General features: G+C 37.5%; 1 protein-coding gene and 1 pseudogene across 2 annotated transcripts in view; one reads left to right on the top strand and one right to left on the bottom strand.

Annotated features, from left to right (window-relative positions):
* PKP2 (plakophilin 2) overlaps window positions 1-23,269 on the top strand; it is an 85,025-nt gene that overhangs the window by 43,707 nt on the left and 18,049 nt on the right. For both annotated transcript variants that reach the window (XM_029205504.1, XM_029205506.1), the window contains exon 6: window positions 4,186-4,363. In XM_029205504.1, the coding sequence (XP_029061337.1) occupies window positions 4,186-4,363 (178 nt within the window). The remainder of the gene's footprint in view (window positions 1-4,185; window positions 4,364-23,269) is intronic.
* On the bottom strand, window positions 19,351-20,073 carry LOC114885394 (annotated as a pseudogene).

Raw genomic sequence — 23,269 nt, 5'->3', positions numbered from 1 at the left:
AGCCTGTGCTCCGCAACGGGAGATACCGCAACGGTGAGAGGCCCGCGTACTGCAAAAAAAAAAAAAATCATTATGCACGTTCTTTAAATGTATAATTATTTTGTTCTGCATTTGTAATGGTGCAGTAAGGTACCTTGAGTTTATTTATAGTTTTGAATAAATGGCCTTTGCTATAATGTGATATTCCAGGTAAGACTTAACAGAAGTTAGGTGAAAGGAGGAGTATGTCCATGCAAGGGAAATTGCAAAAACGTATTCCTCCTGCTCTGTGATAATTTTGAAAAACAAGTTTAAAAAGAACCACTTCTCCTCCTCCTGTTCCTCCTTGAAGATTTAATCATAAAATGTACAAGTTTTGCTACTAAACATTATACAGATTTAGTTAAATAACTATATTTCCAGTCCTAAAGAGCAATATTAATAAAACATGGGTTTCAGTATCTATTAAATCCCTTTACTAGGTAGCTGCATTTTGTAGATATCAATTGGCAATAAGTTTCTAGATAATGCAGTTATCATTATCTTTCTTATAATTGCTAATTATTAAAAGTATATCCCTTACCAGAATCCAGTTCCCCTTCTTTTTGGCTAGAATGAGAGCTTAGTGATAGAAAATTACAGACAGAACAGCTACAACAGAGAACTATAATAATAGAAATTTAGGCACTATGATTAAATTGACCGGAAGTTAAAGGTGAAACAAATGAAAATCCAAACCCTAAATATAATACAGTATTGGGGAATATAGAATCTAATCATTGAAAGGGACATCTGTTTAGGGTCATCTAAACCATTAATTTCCCAATGAGAGAAATTGGAATCATATTTAAAGTATAAATTCCTGGAATTCATCCTGGGAGTCAGGCTTAGTAAGTTTGTGGTGTGGCCCAGGAATATGTGATTCTAATTTGTCACTGGGCTCATTTGGTGACTGCTAGTCTCTTCGAACACTCTGGTTTTAAGATAAAACCCCCTTGTTGATATTTTGATAAAGGATGAGCTCATTTTTTTTTATTGGCTCCAGTGATAGTGCTGGATCTTATAAGCAGATCTTTCTGTTTTCTTCAAAGCTGTCTTAGAAGTTTATACTTTCACTGAGCCAAAATCTCCATCCTCAGAATTTCTGCTCATTGGTCTGGTTTTGTCTTCTATAGCCACAGAAAATAATATGTAGTTGTTGAATTTGCATTTCTTTAGTTACTAGAGAGCCTGCATTCCTATGTATATTAGACTCTTTTAGCTTTGGGTTAATTTTTCTACTAGTAATTTAATTTTTAATGATTTATAAGAACTCTGTATATTAATGATATTTAACCCTTTGTCCTATATCAGCATGCACATTTTCCCAATTTGTAATTGGTCATTTATTGATTTTGTATGTATGTGTGTGTGAGGGTGTGTGTGTATAAGTACAATCCCGAATTTCTAGTGAACATTTAAGCTCTTCCTTAGCCTTGTACCATACAGAAATTTGGCAAGCATGACATTTCTGTACAATATCCTACATTAAAAATTCAAAAATTATACTAAAACTCCCCAAACCTTATACTTCTGTAGAAATAATACAGCATGACAAGCTACAAAGGACATTGACTGTTGGAGGAAAATTCCACTCCCTTTATTCAAACTAATCCTCTCTGGTTTTTATTGTAAGGTGTACTTTTCCTTTGAGTGCTCTGTGTGGTCCTTTTTAAAGAGAGGAAATATCATTATGCTTCACATGTTTAAGCCTCTGACAGGCAGAGACTGTTAATTTGTTTGCTTATTTAGAAGAGGAAGCTTGTTTTTTTCTTTTCTTTCTTATCTTTAGCTTTCTTTTATAGCTTAGTAACCAAAACTCAACGTCAGACCTCCCTTTCAATTGTTTTCAACCACCTTAGGAGTTTTTGGAGTTTTATTCTGTCTGTCCCTCTCCAGGGCCTCTTAAGATGAGGTGTGACCCATGAAGTCATTGTGTTGCAAAACCTGTGGCGGAGGGACACTGCTCATGACTAACCCCAAATGCCAGTTTGATCAGGAAAAGACCTTCTCATCAGCCAGAATTCTAGTCCTCACGAAGCACTAGACCCAGCATTGCTCTGTCTAATGGCAGCTAGATGTAAGCTATGGTGGAAATTTGGTTATTTAAAAAATTAGTTACTTGTACACAAAGTAAACTGTTTAAGCCCAAAAGACTACATTAGGCCTAGAGTGTTCTAACTGATAGGCCAAATAAAAGTATGGTTGATTAACTACTAAGCTTTAACCATACAGACTATTATTTCAGTCATTAATATCAAGGGAGGTGATATCTCCATGTAATTCTGGCAAGACCACCAAGTTTGCTTTTTTCATAAAGTGGACTGTCCTGTATATCTGTGCTTCCTCTGTCCTTCATGCAGATGAAGCAGTAAATTTAAGAGGTAAGATTTAACTGCCTGGGCGGTGGGGGCATAAATAGGAAGAAAATGAAGATTCCTTCTCTTTCTGTCCCCTCTCTGTTTCTCCTTTCCTGGATGATAGCGAGTTAGGGTAACTTACTGAAGAATGAATGATGGCAAAGCAACTTGACACCTGCTGGGAGTCACTGGAATAACAAGCAATAGGGGTATAGTCCTTCCACTGAATCAGAGGTATTTAAGCACCAAATTTGTGAGAAAAACAAATCCTAAGTGTATATGCCACTTTGTATTCTCTCTCAGTACCCAGCTTCAGTCCCTGTCTCACAAATGCCCTGGGAAATACAGTATCCTGTTATCTTAATTTCTTCCTGAGTTGGCTTATATGGCCTTTCTTTTTAATTGGGGGTGGAGGGGATTCAAGAGGAATAGGAAAGTTAAGTGAGTAAATGTGGTACCAGTCTTAGACCAATGCTTAGGCCATGCAAGTTGGCAGGTAGATAAAATGCTCTTGTCTCTCCTTCTCTGCCAAACTGTAATATAAGAAGTAGATGAGGTAGAGCCAGCATAAATTCTGGCAGGACATAAAGTCTGCCATTGGGTAGGAGTTAATAAATATTAATTGGTGATGTTGAGAAGCCTGCTGTTGACAGGCATAGGCAAAAGCTTTCTAGAGGCTCTTCCTGCTATTATTGGAAGGCAGATGTCAAGTGGGAGTTGCAGGCAGTGGGGAGCAGTAGGCAGGCAGAGATGTCCTTAGATATGTATGTATCTAAGGGAGAAAACTACGACTTTTAAATTGCTGAACTCTTAATTACAACAGGATCATTTCAAGCTTTCCTGTTGGTGAGCCCAGAATTTATACTAATGAGGTCAGCTTTGTGGTAGGGTCATTTAAGAGAAACAGCAATAAGGATTTTTGGCATTCATTTATGTTCTTGATTAAACATGTATAGTTTTACATTGTAAGTTCTCTTTCTCCCTCTCTCTCTCTCTCTCTATGTATATGTGTGTGTATACATATATACGTATATATATATATATATATATTAAACATCTTTATTGGAGTATAGTTACTTTACAATGGTGTGTTAGTTTCTGCTTTACAACAAAGTGAATCAGTTATACATATACATATGTCCCCATATCTCTTCCCTCTTGTGTCTCCCTCCTTCCCACCCTCCCTATCCCACCCCTCTAGGTGGTCATAAAGCACTGAGCTGATCTCCCTGTGCTATGCGGCTGCTTCCCACTAGCTATCTATTTTACTTTTGGTAGTGTATATGTCAGTGCTACTCTTTCACTTCGTCCCAGCTTACCCTTCCCCCTCCCCGTGTCCTCAAGTCCATTCTCTAGGAGGTTTGTGTCTTTATTCCCGTCTTGCCCCTAGGTTCTTCATGACCATTTTTTTCTTTTTAGATTCCATATATATGTGTTAGCGTACGGTATTTGTTTTTCTCTTTCTGACTTACTTCACTCTGTATGACAGACTCTAGGTCCATCCACCTCACTACAAATAACTCAGTTTCGTTTCTTTTTATGGCTGAGTAATATTCCATTGTCTCACCACTAGTATACATATATATTTTTTTTTTTTTAATTTTTCTTATGGAACAGCTTCCATTGCCATCTAATGAGGTCTAAACAGGTTCTTTCCCTTGGGAAAAGGGCTGTCTCCTCCACCTTGTTGTTTTTTTTTTTCCTTTTATAACTAGCCATAGCTCTAGGGGTGACGGTCTTAACTGATCTTTTCAGGTCATTTTGACCCAACCCTGCACTGTCTTGATGGTACTCTTTGCTTTTCTAGGTTTGCTGTGGAATTTGTCCTCTAATGACAGACTTAAGAATCTCATGGTAACAGAAGCCTTGCTTATCCTGACTGAGAATATCATCATCCCCTTTTCGGGGTGGGCAGAAGGAGACTACCCCAAAGCAAATGGTTTGCTCGATTTTGATATATTCTACAATGTCACAGGATGCCTAAGGTAATACCACTCTACAACCACCCTCAACCTTTTCTCTGTACACTTTAAATATTGCATCCAGATCTGTCTAAAACTCTACCCAGTTACCTGGAGATATGGTAAAAATTATAAACATCACTCTAAATACTAGAAGCACAATGTAGAAAGAGTATTTTTTCCAGACATGTTTGATTCCAGAAGCTACCCACATTAGCTCATGAGAGAGAGCATGTCTGCCAATAAAGAAACTAGAAATCCAGTCCGAACACCTAGAAGTCCAGGCACACTGGCCTTTCCTGTCTCACAGGAATTAAGCCAGGCTCCATGCTGTATTTTTAGTTCACAAAAATATAATTTAATGACATGATTAAAAAAATAGTTTTGAACCTGCAGTTTTTAAATAGGCAACAAAGCCTGAAAGGATAGAATGTCTTGCCACAAGAATAGCTTACAAAAAACGTTAGTTTGATTGGGATGAAAAAATGCTAGAACTGTTTTCTCCCCTGGGCTGTCAGATGCCAGCTAAACCAAGAGGAAATAGAAACACATGCAAGAGGAAGAAACGTTAGTCTCAACTTTTGTAGAAGCGTGCCTCTCAAGCTTTCTTATATATATTTGAAAATAATCATTGTCCTTTATGTCCAAGGATTAAAAGAAACCAGATAGATATGTAATCAAAAATAGGCAGCCCAGAATAAGTTGGGTCATATTCTGCCTTCTGATCTTTTCTCTAGTTTCACAGTTCACTTCTTGAGGGAATCTGTTTGGATGATAACAGAGGGAATTTATTATGGTAAGATGTTTATCTTATCTCCACAGTTAATCACACAGTAATGCATATCAAATGCCAGTTTTTTATAAAGAATTATGTTAGCCACTGAGAGTTTTACAAAGATGAATAAGAAAATTCTTAACTGACCTTTAATCTAGCAGGGGATGCAGATAAGCAAGTAAACTAGAATGCAATGAAATATGTTACAGCAGTGATTCTCAAAGCGTGGCCCCTGGACTAGTAGCATGTATATTACCTGGAACTTATTAGAATTCTCAGCTTTCACCCCAGACCTACTAAATCAGAAGTTTCAGGAACACGTGTCAGGAACAAGTGAAGTGCTGCAGGAATGCAGAACAAAAGGACCATTCATGCCAGCTGAGTGGGATCAGAGGTGCCAAATGAGCTGGGCTTTGGTGGGCTATTTCAGTAGACAGAAATTCTCTAGGTAGTATCCCTTGAAATTTATTTGCTATACAGTCCACTAGAACTGCTTTTCTTTTTTTTTTAACGTCTTTATTGGAGTATAATTGCTTTACAATGTTGTTAGTTTCTGCTGTATAACAAAGTGAATCAGCTATATGCATACGTATATCCCCATATCCCCTCCCTCTTGCGTCTCCTTCCCACCCTCCTTATCCCACCCCTCTAGGTGGTCGCAGAGCACCGAGCTGATCTCCCTGTGCTATGCGGCTGCTTCCCACCAGCTATCTGTTTTACATTTGGTAGTGTATACATGTCAATGTTACTCTCTCACTTCATCCCAGCTTACCCTTCCCCCTCCCCGTGTCCTCAAGCCCATTCTCTACATCTGTGTCTTTATTCCTGTCCTGCCCCTAGGTTCATCAGAACCATTTTTTTTTTTTAGATTCCATATATATGTGTTAGCATATGGTATTTGCTTTTCTTTTTCTGACTTACTTCACTCTGTATGACAGACTCTAGGTCCATCCACCTCACTACAAATAACTCAATTTCCTTTCTTTTTATGGCTGAGTAATAGTCCATTGTATATATGTGCCACATCTTCTTTATCCATTCATCTGTCGATGGACACTTAGGTTGCTTCCATGTCCTGGGTATTGTAAATAGTGCTGCAGTGAACATTGTAGTACATGACTCTTTTTGAATGATGGTTTTCTCAGGGCATATGCCCAGTAGTGAGATTGCTGGGTCATGTGGTAGTTCTACTTTTAGTTTTTTAAGGAACCTCCATACTGTTCTCTGTAGTGGCTATATCAATTTACATTCCCACCAACAGTGCAAGAAGGTTCCCTTTTCTCCACACCCTCTCCAGTGTTTATTGTTTGTAGATTTTCTGATCATGGCCATTCTGACCAGTGTGAGGTGATACCACATCGTAGTTTTGATTTGCATTTCTCTAATGATTAGTGATGTTGAGCATCTTTTCATGTGTTTGTTGGCGATCTGTTTATCTTCTTTGGAGAAATGTCTATTTAGGTCTTCTGCCCATTTTTGGATTAGGTTGTTTGTTTTTTTGATATTGAGCTGCAGAGCTGCTTGTATACTTTGGAGATTAATCCTTTGTCAGTTGCTTTGTTTCCAAATATTTTCTCCCATTCTGAGGGTTGTCTTTTGGTCCTGTTTGTGGTTTCCTTTGCTGTGCAAAAGCTTTGAAGTTTCATTAGGTCCCATTTGTTTAGTTTGGTTTTTATTTCCATTTCTCTAGGAGGTGGATCAAAAAGGATCTTGCTGTGATTTATGTCATAGAGTGTTCTGCCTATGTTTTCCTCTAAGAGTTTGATAGTGTCTGGGCTTACATTTAGGTCTTTAATCCATTTTGAGTTTATTTTAGTGTATGGTGTTAGGAAGTGTTCTAATTTCATTCTTTCAATGTATCTGTCCAGTTTTCCCAGCACCACTTATTGAAGAGGCTATCTTTTCTCCACGGTATATTCTTGCCTCCTTTATCAAAGATAAAGTGACCATATGTGTGTGGGTTTATCTCTGGGCTTTCTATCCTGTTCCATTGATCTATATTTCTGTTTTTGTGCCAGTACCATACTGTCTTAATTACTGTAGCTTTGTAGTATAGTCTGAAGTCTGGGAGCCTGATTCCTCCAGCTCCGTTTTTCTTCAAGATTGCTTTGGCTATTTGAGGTCTTTTGTGTTTCCATACATATTCTGAAATCTTTATTTCTAGTTCTGTGAAAAATGCCATTGGTAGTTTGATAGGGATTGCATTGAATCTGTAGATTGCTTTGGGTAGTATAGTCATTTTCACAATATTGTTTCTTCCAATCAAAGAACATGATATATCTCTCTGTCTGTATCATCTTTAATGTCTTCTATCAGTGTCTTATAGTTTTCTGCATACAGGTCTTTTGTCTCCTTAGGTAGGTTTATTCCTAGATATTTTATTCTTTTTGTTGCAGTGGTAAATGGGAGTGTTTCCTTAATTTCTCTTTCAGATTTTTCATCATTAGTGTATAGGAATGCAAGAGATTTCTGTGCATTAATTTTGTATCCTGCTACTCTACCAAATTCATTGATTAGCTCTAGTAGTTTTCTGGTAGCATCTTTAGGATTCTCTATGTATAGTATGTCATCTGAAAACAGTGACAGCTTTACTTCATCTTTTCCAATTTGGATTCCTTTTATTTCTGTTTCTTCTCTGATTGCTGTGGCTAAAACTTCCACAACTGTATTGAATAGTAGTGATGAGAGTAGGCAACCTTGTCTTGTTCCTGATCCTAGAGGAAACGGTTTCAGTTTTCACCATTGAGGATGATGTTGACTGTGGGTTTGTCATTTAGTATGTTGAGGTAAATTCCCGCTAGGCCCTTTCTGAAGGGTTTTTATCATAAATAGATGTTGAATTTTGTTGAAAGCTTTTTTCTGCATCTATTGAGATGATCATATGGTTTTTATTCCTCAGTTTGTTAATACAGTGTATCACATTGATTAATTTGCATATACTGAAGAATCCTTGCATTCCTGGGATAAACCCCACTTGATCATGGTGTATGATCCTTTTAATGTGCTGTTGGATTCTGTTTGCTAGTATTTTGTTGAGGATTTTTGCATCTGTGTTCGTCAGATATATTGGCCTGTAGTTTTCTTTTTTTGTGACATCTTTGTCTCGTTTTGGTATCAGGGTGATGGTGGCCTGGTAAAATGAGTTTGGGCGTGTTCCTCCCTCTTCTATATTTTGAAAGAGTTTGAGAAGGATAGGTGTTAGCTCTTGTGTAGATGTTTGATAGAATTCCCTTGTGAAGCCATCTGCTCCTGGACTTTGTTTGTTGGAAGATTTTTAATCACAGTTTCAATTTCAGTGCTTGTGATTGGTCTGTTTATATTTTCTATTTCTTCCTGGTTCAGTCTTGGAAGGTTGTGCTTTTCTAAGAATTTATCCATTTCTTCTAGGTTGTCCATTTTATTGGCATATAGTTGCTTGTAGAAATCTCACATGATCCTTTGTATTTCTGCAGTGTCAGTTGTTACTTCTCCTTTTTTATTTCTAATTCTGTTGATTTGAGTCTTCTCTTTTTTTCTTGATGAGTCTGGCTAGTAGTTTATCAATTTTGTTTATTTTCTCAAAGAACTAGCTTTTAGTTTTATTGGTCTTTGCTATGTTTCCTTCATTTCTTTTTCATTTATTTCTGATCTGATCTTTATGATTTCTTTCCTTCTGCTAACTTTGGGGATTTTTTGTTCTTCTTTCTCTAATTGCTTTAGGTGTAAGGTTAGGTTGTTTATTTGAGATGTTTCTTGTTTCTTAAGGTAGGATTGTATTGCTATAAGTTTCCCTCTTAGAACTGCTTTTGCTGCATCCCATAGGTTTGGGGTCATCGTGTTTTCACTGTCACTTGTTTCTAGGTATTTTTTGATTTCCTCTTAGATTTCTTCAGTGATCTCTTGTTTATTTAATAATATATTGCTTAGCCTCCATGTGTTTGTATTTTTTACAGTTTTTTTCCTGTAATTGATATCTAGTCTCATAGCATTGTGGTTGAAAAAGATACTTGATAACGATTTCAATTTTCTTAAATTAACCAAGACTTGATTTGTGACCCAAGATATGATCTATCCTGGAGGATGTTCCATGAGCACTTGAGAAGAAAGTGTATTCTCTTGTTTTTGGATGGAATGTCCTATAAATGTCAATTAAGTCCATTTTGTTTAATGTGTCATTTAAAGCGTGTGTTTCCTCATTTATTTTCATTTTGGATGATCTGTCCATTGGTGAAAGTGGGGTGTTAAAGTCCTCTACTATTTTTGTGTTACTGTGGATTTCCCCTTTTATTGCTGTTAGCATTTTCCTTATGTACTGAAGTGCTCCTATGTTGGGTGCATAAATATTTACAATTGTTATATCTTCTTCTTGACTGATCCCTTGATCATTATCTAGTGTCCTTTGTCTCTTGTAATAGTCTTTATTTTATTGTCTACTTTGTCTGATATGAGAATTGCTAGTCCAGCTTTCTTTTGATTTCCATTTGCATGGAATATCTTTTTCCATCCCCTCACTTTCAGTCTGTATGTGTCCCTAGGTTTGAAGTGGGTCTCTTGTAGATAGCATATATATCGGTCTTGTTTTTGTATCCATTCAGCCAGTCTGTGTCTTTTGGTTGGAGTATTTACTCTATTTACATTTAAGGTAATTATCGATATGTATGTTCCTACTCCCATTTTCTTAATTGTTTTGGGTTTGTTGTTGTAGGTCTTTTCCTTCTCTTGTGTTTCCTGCCTAGAGAAGTTCCTTTAGCATTTGTTGTAAAGCTGGTTTGGTGGTGCTGAATTCTCTTAGCTATTACTTGTCTGTAAAGCTTTGGATTTCTCTCTCAAATATGAATGAGATCCTTGCTGGGTAGAGTACTCTTGGTTGTAGGTTTTTCCCTTTCATCATTTTAAATATGTCCTGCCACTCCCTTCTGGCTTGCAGAGTTTCTGCTGAAAGCAGCTGTTAACCTTATGGGGATTCCCTTGTATGTTATTTTTTGTTCTTCCCTTGTGCTTTTAATATTTTTTCTTTGTATTTAATTTTTGATAGCTTGGTTAATATGTGTCTCGGCATGTTTCTCTTTGGGTTTATCCTGTATGGTGCTCTCTGTGCTTCCTGGACCTGATTGACTATTTCCTTTCCCATGTTAGGGAAGTTTTTGACTATAATCTCTTCAAATATTTTCTCATACCCTTTCTTTTTCTCTTCTTCTTCTGGGACCCCTATAACCTGAATGTTGGTATGGTTAATATTGTCCCAGAGGTCTCTGAGACTGTCCTCAATTCTTTTCATTCTTTTTTCTTTATTCTGCTCCCTGGCAGTATTTCCACCATTTTATCTTCCAGCTCACCTATCTGTTCTTCTGCCTCAGTTATTCTGCTATTAATGCCTTCTAGAGTCTTTTTAATTCAGTAATTGTGTTGTTCATCACTGTTTGTTTGCTCTTTAGTTCTTCTAGGTACTTGTTAAATGTTTTTTGTTTTTTCTCCATTCTGTTTCCGAGATTTTGGTTCATGTTTGCTATCATTACTCTGAATTCTTTTTCAGGTAGGTTGCCTATTTCGTCTTCATTTTTTTGGTCTTGTAGGTTTTTACCTTGCTCCTTCATCTGTAAGATATTTTTTTTGTCATTTCTTTTTTTTTTTGATGGGTGGTTCTGTGTTCCTGTCTTACTGGTTGTTTGGCCTCAGCCATCCAGCACTGGAGTTTGCCGGCAGTTGGATAGAGCTGGGTCTTGGTGCTGAGATGAGGACCTCCAGGAGGCCTCACTCCAATTGATATTCCCTGGGGTCTGAGGTTCTCTGTTAGTCCAGCAGTTTGGATTCGGAGCTCCCACCACATGAGCTCAGACCCAACCTCTGGCCTGGAAACCAAGATCCCACAAGCTTTGTGGTGTGGTTAAAAAAAAAAAAAAAAAAGAGAAAGAAAGAAAAAAAGGAGCAGTACAATATCAAAGAATAAAAAACAAAATAAAATTAGAAAGATTAAAAAATATATTAGGAAAAATAAAACTATAATTAACAACCAATCGCTGGGAGTTCCTCCTGTACCCTTAGCTGTCCATGGTCCCCCACCAGTGCCTGGTAAGTGCCCTAGTTGTGTGGAGACGCGAATTCCACATCCTCCTAGTACTCCACCCACTTGGAACCACTTTTTAATGTATTTTTGATTCATTAAAACATTTTGATTCATTTAAAAACATTTTGCATCTTAAAATTTTTCTGTCGCTCCCATTGCCTTACCATGTGCGACAGAGTTCTTAGCCTGACAGACTCAGGACTCTTTCAATTGAAAATGGCAGATACACAATTCAAAGTTCCTTAAATCAAGTGGCTCATGTGGCTGAGATGTTGACGGGCACTTGTGGAAGTGAAAGAAGTGCATCAGGAACCATGGCCTCAAGGACTGGGACGTAAATTCAGCATCTCTAGAACTCAGTCTCCTATTTACAGGCATACCTCGGAGATATTATGGATTCAGTTCTAAACCACCGCAATAAAGTGAATATTGCAATGAAGCAGGTCACACGATCTTTTCGGTTTTCCAGTGCTTATTTAAGTATGTTTACATTATGCAACAGTCTATTAAGTGTGCAATGGCATTATGTCTTAAAGAAATCAATATACATACCTTAATTTAAAAATGCTTTATTACAAAAAATGCTAACCATCATCTAACAACACAGGGTTGCCACAAACCTTCAATTTGTTAAAAAAAAAATGCAATGTCTGTGAAGCTCAATAAAGCAAAGCACAATAAAACGAAGTATGCCTGTATATCTTATCTCTGCTTACTCATCTTCTTTGAAGACTACTGGGCTCATTCTCTAAAAATGCAAACAAGCCTTCTCCACGTAGCAGATCCCTAAATCACAGGCAGCCCTTGCTTAGCCACCCAGCAGAAAAAGTGCACTTCTTTCTTTAAATGTCAATCTCCTGGAAGGTTTAACCCTGACTCTGCTTCTGAAAGCTGTGTATCGTTTGAGCCTCTGTTCCCCTAGATTGACCAGACCTGGATCAGATACTTGCTTCGTGGCAACAATGGCAACAAGGTCTGTTAAAGTAGCAAGAGGGAGGGGAACACTTGGTGGACAAACAAAACAAAAATAGAAGACACCTTCCTCAATTACAGCATATGCAACCTCAGTCTATCCACAACCTTCTTTACAATCTTACTCCCATTTTCCTGCAAACATATCCCAAAGTACAAGCAAGCTACAAAGTACTTGCTTTCCTTAGATATTATAGGTAATTTCATATAGCCAAGGCTTTATTCAATTTTACTGCCTGGTAAACATTTTCTATTATCTGCCTACTGATTACTTAATCTCCTAATCATATAATAGCAAAGATAAAGTTCACCTTTTCTGTAAAACATTTTCCTGCCTCAGGCAAAAGCCATTACTTGTTTATAAGAATTCAAACAGGACTTTTTACAGGTAAGTCACCTCTGTACAGACTTTGTATTACATTACTATTTTTATGGGAAGTTGTTTACATACCTTTTTTATTAGATTGTGAACTCTAAGAGTTTTTCTAATCTCTAATTCCTAGCACATAGCAATGTTTCTGACATATAGTAAGCAAGTATAAAGTATTTGAGTGAAATGAGTAATGAACGAATGAGCAAATGAAAATCCATTAGGAATTAGGTGGATAATCATGTCTGGCAAGGTATCAAATTTGTGATGGAAAGTAATCAAACAGAAGTTGGAAACATTAGCTAAAGCCAGACTGAGGGGGCCTTATAAATCATGTTAAGGAGTTAATATTTTTCTTCTGTAAGCAAAGTTAGTAGTGTGAGGAGGATAGAAATATAAGTTCTGCATGAAGAAGAAAAATTATCCACATGAAAGGTGTATTGGGAAGGTGGAAATCTAAAAATAAAGATGTTGGTTGCACATCTTTTCCTGTAGTCTCCTTTTATGAACAAGGAATAACAGACTTGCTTGGTTTGGGTGAAGCAGTGCCCTTGTTGGCACACATTTTTCAGATATGTTATTGCCTGAATCCACTCCCATCATAATGACACCATTTTAAACAGTGTTTGCAAAGTCAGTCCAAACCACTGATTTGAACTACTTTCAGGAGCAGAATATTGCAAAATATTTGGGAAATTGAGTATCATAGTATTTGCTTACTAAAATATCTATTCTTATTTCACCTGTATATGTAATTTATAATAATAATAGCTAATATTTACGTTGTAAAAACTGTTCAGAATGCTTTATGAGGATTTCCTCAGTTTATTCTCAGGGCAACCCTTGTAAAGTAGGCCTTCCCATTTTATAGATAAGGAAACTGGAGCTCAGAGAGCAGAGGTTAAGAGATTTTCCCAACATCATTCAGCTAGTAAGAGACAAAGCTGGAATTCTAATCCAGGAAGGCTGTCTCCAGGGCCAAGCTCTTCATCAGTGTGCTGGATACATTGATATTAGTCACATGTCTACAGACTGCTCTGCTGTGGATTAAGCCTCTGCCCTTCACAGTCTCGCAACCTCACAGGGTCAGGTTGGCCAGTGTACAGGCCAGTGTACAGTCACGTTCAGGTCTCATTATGGGCATTGTGTCTGCATTTCAGTGTTGTCTTTTTTTAGGAGTTCTATGCAAGTGCATACCACTGGCACTGAATTTCCATTAGTTGATTAACATCAAGATGTGGATAATTAGGGTAAAGGCATATTTCTCCTTACATATCTCTTTTCAAAGAAGAAATATTTCCTTTGTCTTCTTGGAAGGCATTATGAAGCATTATCCACCCCACGTTTTTTTTTGAGTGGAGAAAACCTACTAAAATGCCCCGTTCTTTTTTTCAAAATTATTTTTATTTACTTAGGACAAGAAGTATAACAGTTAAAATATTTAATAATTTATTTTGATTAGTAGGATACTCTTCCAAACATTTCAAACTGCAAAAGACTTATGTGACAACCATAGAATTGTAAATTACCAAAGAGCATTAGCTGCCTTCTTTGATTGTACACCCTTCCTACACATACTTATTGCGAGCCCCTGTTTGTCAATTTAGTATGGGTAACTCATTGGGAATTGGTGTGACATGGCTGTCAATTCTCTATGTTCCACCTCACTGATTGCCACACTTTTGGGACACCTTTGGATGTGACATAAATAAAACCAATGGTCATTATCAGGGTGTATGTTCAAAATTCCTACCAAAGATTTACTATTATTTCTCCATTCTTCCATTTGGTTGTCACTATTTCTTTCCTTCTCTTACCTTCTTTCCTTCTTTCCTTTCTTACCTCAGTCTTCTTTGTTCTCTTAAAAGGGAAGAGGTGGAAACAATTTAGAGGTCAGAAATTAAAATGCCTCCAGGGGTCAGACAGGCACTTAAGTGGACAGGTGTGAGACTATGGGCTGCTATCAGACTAGAGAATGGAAAAAATGCCTACCCCAGGAGCAGTGACATTCAGAGTTCTGGAAAACACTTCAGGCCAAACACAGACTCTTCTGAGAAAGCCTCTGTTAGCAGTCTCATTCTTCAGCTGAAGAAATTAAGTACTAGTGACCCTTCCACAATAATAGAAGCAGTTATCAGAAACTTGAGAAAAGCAACTAATCCAGCCTTCTTGGGATTTTACCACTTGGTCTGTCTTCCCTCTTGCTCTTATCCAATCCTTTCCAGTACTTGAGTGCCTGCCGTATCCAAAGCACTGTTTAAATTTCTGAAATTTCAAAGGGGAATGGGACCTATCTTTGCCCTGGAGGAACTCCAGTTTTAGTGGGGGAAAGGCACCAGAAGAGATTATCAGAGTCCATTTGATAAGAAGTGTAGAAGAGGTTTGAAAAGACTGTTAATGCAGGCATTGAGTTGCTTAACTGATGTTGCCTAGGGATTGGGAAAAAATGTTGACTGGAGAGTCACATTTAAGGAGCTGGTAAAGGAAGAGTAGCTGTTTGAATGTCCCTCTCAGTCTTTAGCTCATCATGCTATCACTAGTTCATCTCTATCCTTTTTCAATATAGTCATTAAAAATATGAATTCACAAAACTCTGAAAAGTTGTTTTCCTAAACTCCTATTGTTTGTTAACCATTTGCTTATGAGAAAGCCTTATAAACTTGCTGCCTTAATGTTATCGCCACAATCTGATTAACAACTGTTTCTCAGACTCACAGACTTAGAGAACCAATTTATGGTTATGGGAGAAAGGGTGGAGGGGAGGGATAAATTGGGAGTTTGGGATTGAAACTGCTATATTTAAGGTAGATAACCAACAAGGACCTACTGTATAGCACAGGGAATTCTCCTCAATATTCTGTAATAACCTAAATGGAAAAAGAATTTGAAAAAGACTAGATACATGTATATGTATAACTGAATCACTTTGCTGTACACCTGAAACTAACACAACGGTGTTAATCAACTATGCTCCAATATAAATTAAAAGTTAAAAAACACACAACTGTTTCTGCATTGTAAAGACCACCCCAGAATTTGCCATTTTGTTTAGGATAATAGGACAAAATGACAAAACATTACTATAAAGCATTATGAAATATACTCCTTTTTCTTAATTATATTTTATGCCAGTTGAAGAGGAAAAGCAATCGGTAATGCATTTCTCCTGCAAGTGACTTAAACTTCACTCTTTCCTATATGTGTCATAGTATAGTAAATGTATTTTAATGAATGTGTAATATAGTTATTTGTGCTAAAATTTATGATGTCTTAAAAGAAACTTCCATTGTCACTTATGATAAATCTAGCTAAGGTGGGGAGTGGTCAGAGGAAGCAAACTACATTTAGAAAGAAAAGCTATAATTATCAGCCTTAATCCTGTTGAGCCTCTGGGTTAAGGGCAAGATTTTTGGTAATATCAATACCAACTACTTTCTGGAAAAATAATATCTCTATGTAAATTTTTAATATATTCAATTATATCTATCTACTCCTGCACAATAAAACATGTCATTGTGTTCCTGAATTTAATTTTTTATGTATATCTGGATATCAAACTTCAGAACTTTGCTGAATCTGAATTTCCTTAATTATGCTTTTCATTCTATTTACCTTTGCTCAGTTATCCCTTATTCTGAATACTCCTAACAGGAAAGGATTTATCTGGTCTATATCTGTGCATAATCCTATTTAGTTATTTAAAGAATTAAGAATTAGATAATTAAATGAGAGTCTAATTTCCCTTATTATCAAATAAGTATTTTCCTTTTTTGTAAGACTATAGATTTAAAAGCAGGCCAGAACTTATTTTTTTTTTAACATGTTTATTGGAGTATAATTGCTTTACAATGGTGTGTTAGTTTCTGCTTTATAACAAAGTGAATCAGTTATACATATGTTCCCATATCTCTTCCCTCTTGCATCTCCCTCCCTCCCACCCTTCCTAGCTAGGTCAAAAACCACCTAGCTGATCTCCCTGTGCTATGCGGCTACTTCCCACTAGCTATCTATTTTACATTTGGTAGTGTATATATTTTTTAAAACCATAATCTAAATAGTGGTTATTTACTTCTAGAAAATAGTTTAACATAAACTAGAAGAATGTTAGCTGAGACAGTGTAAACAACACAGAAACCTGATAGAAGTATCCAGATAGTTCAGTCTGGAGAATGACTTTTCCAGAAATAAAAAGTTGAATTATCAACTTCATCCTGTTATTTGGTTAATTATTGAAACTCTTAACATTTGATGTATAAACATAACCAATATAAAGTCCATAAATAATGGAATTGGCAGTATTTCTAGTCATATTACTCTGTTGGTCATAATCACATTTTATACATTGAATATTTTAGATATACAAACAAACGTGGCTTAATGAGTTAAATTATTATTTTTTTTTAATTTATTTTTGGCTGCATTGGGTCTTTGTTGCTGTGCGCGGGCTTTCTCTAGTTGCAGTGAGTGGGGTCTACTCTTCGTTGTGGTGTGCAGGCTTCTCATTGCAGTGGCTTCACTTGTTACGAAGCATGGGCTCTAGGCAGGCGGGCTTCAGTAGCTGTGGCGCACAGGCTCAGTAGTTGTGGCTCGAGGGCTCTAGAGCACAGGCTCAGTAGTTGTGGAGCATGGGCTTAGTTGCTCCGCAGCATGTGGGATCTTCCTGGACCAGGGCTCGAACCGGTGTCCCCTGCATTGGCAGGCGGATTCTTAACCACTGCGCCACCAGGGAAGCCCTAATGAGTTAAATTATTGTGTAAGTTTCTCTTTAAGTAATTTTAAAAGGTGTAAGTGATTTTTAAAAATAACTTTTATAAAGTAAGCCTCAGGGGTTTTAGGTCATTTTTAAATCTCTCAACGATAATTAACTTGTTAAAGCAGACACATCAAACAAACGAAGCAAATATGGCCATGATTACCTGGTCACCCCTGTCTGGTCTCCCTGAGTCCAATGTTTTAAAGAATATTTGTCTTATTAGAAATGTTAAGCAGCCCCCTTGCAAAGGTCCCCACTCTTCAGAGTAAATTTTCCACTATCTTATTCGTGTCCTTAGCAGGTAGGCCCAGATTAAAAGTTGTACTTCACAGAAATTATATGACATTTCAGTTTGCCAAAGAAATTCTTCATTCTTACCAACCAGTTCATAAATATCATTTGTCTGCTTTGGGTCCAGCCCCCCTGGGATAATTGTTAAAAGAAAACACATGAATAGGGATAATATGGAGGAAGAAGAATCAGCGAAGGAAACAGAAGAATAATTTTTATTATATCAAGAGGACTGTATTTGCTTGTTTTTCTGCATCAGTTAGTTTATGAGATGAGTCTTGAACAGAAAATGAAATTCCCAAGAATGTCTTTATCAGAGATTTTTTTTTTTGACTGTATCGGTATGGGTTTATTGAATTGTTTCTTCAAGATTAGATTCAAGTCAAACTTTTTAGTAAGAAAAGTCGGGAGTGATGCTGTGTACTTCTGTTGGGTGTCATGGTATCCTTCTGGCCTATTATCCATGATGTCAAGCTTGATCACTTGGTCAAGGGTGATCTGGCAGTTCTCTCCACAAAGGTCCTGTCTCCCTCTGCAACAGATAATATCTGCAGCGCTAGGCTGAAACCAAGTGTGTATTTTTGTCAGAGATTTTTTTTAAAGCATCCTCATGTTTAAAAATTCTGTGTGGGGCTTCCCTGGTGGCGCAGTGGTTGAGACTCCGCCTGCCGATGCAGGGGACACGAGTTCGTGCCCCGGTCTGGGAGGATCCCACATGCCGCGGAGCGCCTGGGCCCGTGAGCCATAGCCGCTGAGCCTGTGCGTCCGGAGCCTGTGCTCCGCAACGGGAGGGGCCACAACAGTGAGAGGCCCGTGTACTGGGGAAAAAAAAAAAAAAAAAAATTCTGTGTGTATCTTAAATTGAAGGTAGTGTCTTATTAACTGTATCTTATGAAACTCGAAGTCATTTTCCAAAAAAATTAATACTGTCATAGAACTACTGTTAAATTTTTTTAAATTCTTCATCAAAAAAAAGTGAGTTGATATATTTGGATAAAGCCACTGATGACTTTATTACTATCCTGTGGTTAAAGTTTATGCCGTCATGGACCTTGAGGGTATTACACTAAGTGAAATAAGTCAGATGGAGAAAGACAAATACTGTATGATTTCACTCATATGTAGAAAATGATTTCACTCCTATAAAAAACAGTCAAAAAATCAAAATAAGTAAACAAACCAAACCTAGCAAAAATAAACACATAGATACAAAGAACAGAGTAGTGCTTACGAGAGGGGAAGGGGGCAGGGGAGGGTTAAATGGATAAAGGAGATCGACTGTATGGTGAAGGATGAAAACAATTCTTGGTGGTGAGCACGCTGTAGTGTATACAGAAGTAGAAATATCAGGCTGTACACATGAAAATTGTATAATATTAAAAACCAATGTTACCGCAATAAAAAATAAATTTTAAAAAACATATGGCTATCTTGGAGGTACAGCCTGTCTGAGCACCATATTCTTGAGTAGAATACTATTCTAGATCTTAAGCATCTTCATCTGTCCTAGTCTAGCATCCCAAACTTCTCCTTTAGGTGTTAAGAATGTCTACTCAAGTTCCAGTGGCTCCTGGGCATATTTTTAAAATTAGTTTGCTGTTGTAATTCATTTAAAATGGAATTTGACATTCTACCTTGAACAGCCTGCTAAGTCAAGGGGAAATGACTCTTGCTGACCAACCAGATGATTTCTGGCTGAACTGACTTTTTTTTTTTTTTTTTTTATGAAGCTGTTTATTCTTGTTATTAAAAGTTGGGCTCAAGTAATCCTGGTTATTCTGGAAAAAGCACCTGTTGTAGGGATCATTTAATCATCCTTTTCGACAATCACCTCTCCGTGAAGCACCTTTCTTCTCTGACGTTAACGTATGAAAGTAGAGTTGTGGAAACAATGGTATATACGAGGCCATGGTAATAAGAAGAAAATAATAGTAGTCAAAAGAGACATTGTATTTATTGGGAAGTCTTATTGAGAACATTCTTGTTTTCTTCACATATGGTAAGGCAGCGTATATTGTAAGAAGTTCACCAGCAACTCCAACAGGATATAAGATGATAAAAAAAATTATATTGGTTTTACACTGTGAATAACGAGCCACACCATAAAGATTCTTGAACTCACTTGGACCCCAGCCACAAGCACAGAAGTAGGTACAATTCCAATTAAACAGTGGACTACCTCAAACAAGGCAGATGTCTGGAAAAATTTAAGTGTCTTCTGAATACTTTTATATAAACCTTTGTGTGTTCCTTTTTCCATATAAAAACGTACCATGGCAATAGCTAGTACCAGCCACCCCGCGGTCATAGCGATGTTGTAGAAGGTGAGCCAGGCGGTGGCCAGCAAGCCCCGGTGCCTCCTCTTGCCCGCGGCCTGCCTCTCTTCGCCGGCCTCCCTCTCCTCGCCGGCCTCCGAGGCGCCGCCGTTGGTGCCATCCTCCTCGCTGGACGCCATGGTGGCCGCGCAGCGGGGGGACGTGGACGAGAGGGGCAGGGGAACGGGAGGGGGCCCGGCTGTCAGGCGCCCCATGTGCCGCGCGCAGGGGGCTCTGAACTGACTCTTCAGCATACTTTTGGAAGACCTGAAAATGTAGGAAAGCAGAACTAAAGGATTTTTAAGGATAGATTTTCTCTTCCTACACCTTCTAGTTTCTTGATGTGTAATAGATGCTAGCACATCTTTATTAAGTTGATGTTCCTTGTCCTGGAAGGAACAAGACGTGTAGGTTGTACAGCTTTGTTCTATTCCCAACATTGCTTCCTTTTGCAGAATGAACAGCTGACTTTGGCTGATGTTTGCGGATACCTGCAGGATCTGATGTTGACTCAGAATAACAGACAAACCTTTCTTTTGACATAGAGTTTTTGTTCCTCTGCCAGTTCAAATGAGGCTCCCCTTTTGTTCTGTGCAACCACAAACTGCCTCTGCTGTTTTCTCTAGGTTAATCACAGACAAGGCCCAACTGTTTGATATGTATCAGCTGAGAGTTAAACAAAAACCCAGACCTAAATCTCAAATAACCAGAGGAAGAAGGATGCCTTCTTATCAGCCAATGTCTTATCAAGTACCTATTGGGTCTTTGAATGGACTTGGACCAAGCACTTAATTGACTGGTACCACTTGGGATATAATTTATAACACATGGTATTAGGAAGCCTATAATTATTGATGAAAATGAAGATACAGCCACAATTTTTTAAAAACCACTGTGGTGCTCACTATCTCAGTATGCTGGTTAGACCTTTAAGACAGGTCACATTAATACACATGTAAATTGTATGTTAGTAGGAAACCACCTATTATCAGTAGAAATAGCCCCATTTTTTAATAAAAATCTCTGTATCTTAGAATTACCTGTTAGTGAGATGTCTTGAAAAGATTCACTCCTGCCTTATTATTGCCTGCCATTCTCATGCCCTGGTAACTAACTATAGCCTTTTACTTTAAACATTTCATATTAGCTCATCATTTCACCAGGCCAGTTGTCCATACCCCAAGTTTGGACATTCTGTGTTATAACAAACTTCCTTCCAGTGCTGGCAGACTAGCTGTATTTGACAACATGCCTGCACGTAGCCCCACACAGATAACTTTTTATCGAAGAGGCATTAAAAATCCCATTAGAAGCAGGTAATTCTGACTTTAAACAACAGTCATAGGTCAGGGTTCTGAATGAGATTCTAGCACACCCTAATTTAAGGAATTTTGTAAAAACATAATATTTGCAAGGTATCTATAACAATGTCTAGCACACACACTAAATTGCAGTTGCTCTTATCATTTGACACTTCACTCTTTGGTTTGCCGTACAAATTTAAGATTTAGTCACACTGTCCTTAATCTTAACAAAGACCATTCTTTATTTTAATTCTAGCAAGGTCCAGGGTGTTTGGTTTTCTTTTCTCCTTTTCATTGTGACACTCAGGAATGTGTGAGATAAATGGTCCTGGAGAGAGTCAGGAATCACTGATTTGCTTTCAGATAAATCACCTGAAGCCTCCTAAATATGTGAAGTTTTGTTCAGAGACATACAGAGGTTCAGATTCTATTTTTTCTCACCCTTTATAAGTCATATTAGCAGAAAAATTCTTCTTAATATCAAACACAAGCCACAGTTCGTGCTGGTATCCTCCCACTCAGGGCCAGTGAAGGTGAAGAGCTCTGAAACAGTCCTGCTTTTATGTTTAGAGTAGTTCACATCCTTCTCTACCCACCTCCTCCTGAGGCCCCAACCCCTAGTCCCAAGGACCTGGTATTTAAATTTCAGTATACAACAGTGTGCAGTTCTAATTTCCTAAAAGGTACTCACATATTTACTCAGACTTCTGCTAGATTATACCAGGGGAAATAGACTCATTTAATCAAATTCAAACCATAGACACTGAATTAAACATTTCCAATATGTTCATTGGTAACTCTGATAATCAACTTTTATTGAGTAACTACTGTGGTTTTTATGCTCTTTCTTTTTTACTTTTCAACAAGATAATTGTTTTGATATATTTCATGTATAGTTTTGAGATAGCTTTCCAGATTAAACCTCTGTTGGGCTGCATATAGGAAACAGTGATAGATAAATGTTTCTCGGGACTCAGGAGATACAGTGTAAAAGGATCAATTCTGCCTAAGATTGGCCATGTTAATTCTCTGATTCCAAAAAACTTATGTATTAGCTGTTAAAAAATACTTCAAGATGAATATATCATTTTCTAATAATTTCTGATTATTTTCAGAGTGGTACAATAACAAATTCCTTTCTGACTAGTGACCTCTATTCATGGATGTATTGCTATAAAATAATCCACCCTTATCATTCATATTTCTGGGTAGTTGGGTAAGGTAGGAACTATTTTTGATATGCAAGAGCAAATACTGAAGCAGTGGGGTTCCATGCACTTTCTGTCAGCAAAGGTATCAACTGTCAGGAACCACTGATAAGTCCCATTTCAAGCCAGTAGAGTCTGGATAATACCAGACTACAAGACAACAGTTAGTGTGTGTGAACTGGCAGTACTGCCAAATTGAATTACCATTCTCACCCAAAATAAACAGACTTGAAGTTAAACAAAGCTGAGTCATCCATCTGCAAGGTATGTAGTGGGCTTAGCTAGGGAGAGAGACCTTTTGATTTGTCAAAGCAATTTTAAAACTACTGCCATCTCTCAAAGCCAGATGTTGAAAAGGTCAAAGGGAGCTTTAAAATATGATAACGCTGTCTTGGAGTTGGGGGACATATGGTACTTGCTAAACAAATGGCAGACTGAATGAATGTTAGGTAAGGTTTGCTCTACTCTGGAGCCGCCCTTAGCACAGAATAAAGAACAGCTCTCCTATCCTGACTTCACCAGTAATTTAATCTCACCAGGAAAAGTAACTTAAACTCTTTGGTCCTCAGTTTCTCCATGTGTAAAATAAGGAGACCGTAAAAGATGCTTTTTCAGTTTTGTCAAGCTTCTTAAGATCCCATGACCTTAAAGGGCTCAGAGAGTAGATAGAGGATCTTGGTTCAAATAATCATTTCTTGAAAAAAAAACTATAGAAAAAATGGTTTTATTTACAGCTTATGAGCCTATTCATTATCTTTTTTTTTAATGGACTAAGTGTTAAAGTCTTTCAGGTACAGTGAAAAGTAGGACGGGAATAATTACATTAGAAACCTCAAATGAGAACCAAAGTCACAGAAGGGATTTTGTTAAAATCACAAACTCATTGTGTCAGTTCAGCA

The sequence above is a fragment of the Monodon monoceros genome, unplaced genomic scaffold (genome assembly GCF_005190385.1).
Source record: "Monodon monoceros isolate NGI ecotype Baffin Bay Population unplaced genomic scaffold, NGI_Narwhal_1 Super_Scaffold_6, whole genome shotgun sequence".
NCBI classification, from domain to species: domain Eukaryota; kingdom Metazoa; phylum Chordata; class Mammalia; order Artiodactyla; family Monodontidae; genus Monodon; species Monodon monoceros.
Note: the sequence above shows the minus strand (reverse complement) of the source record. Positions and strands in the feature narration are given on the sequence as shown.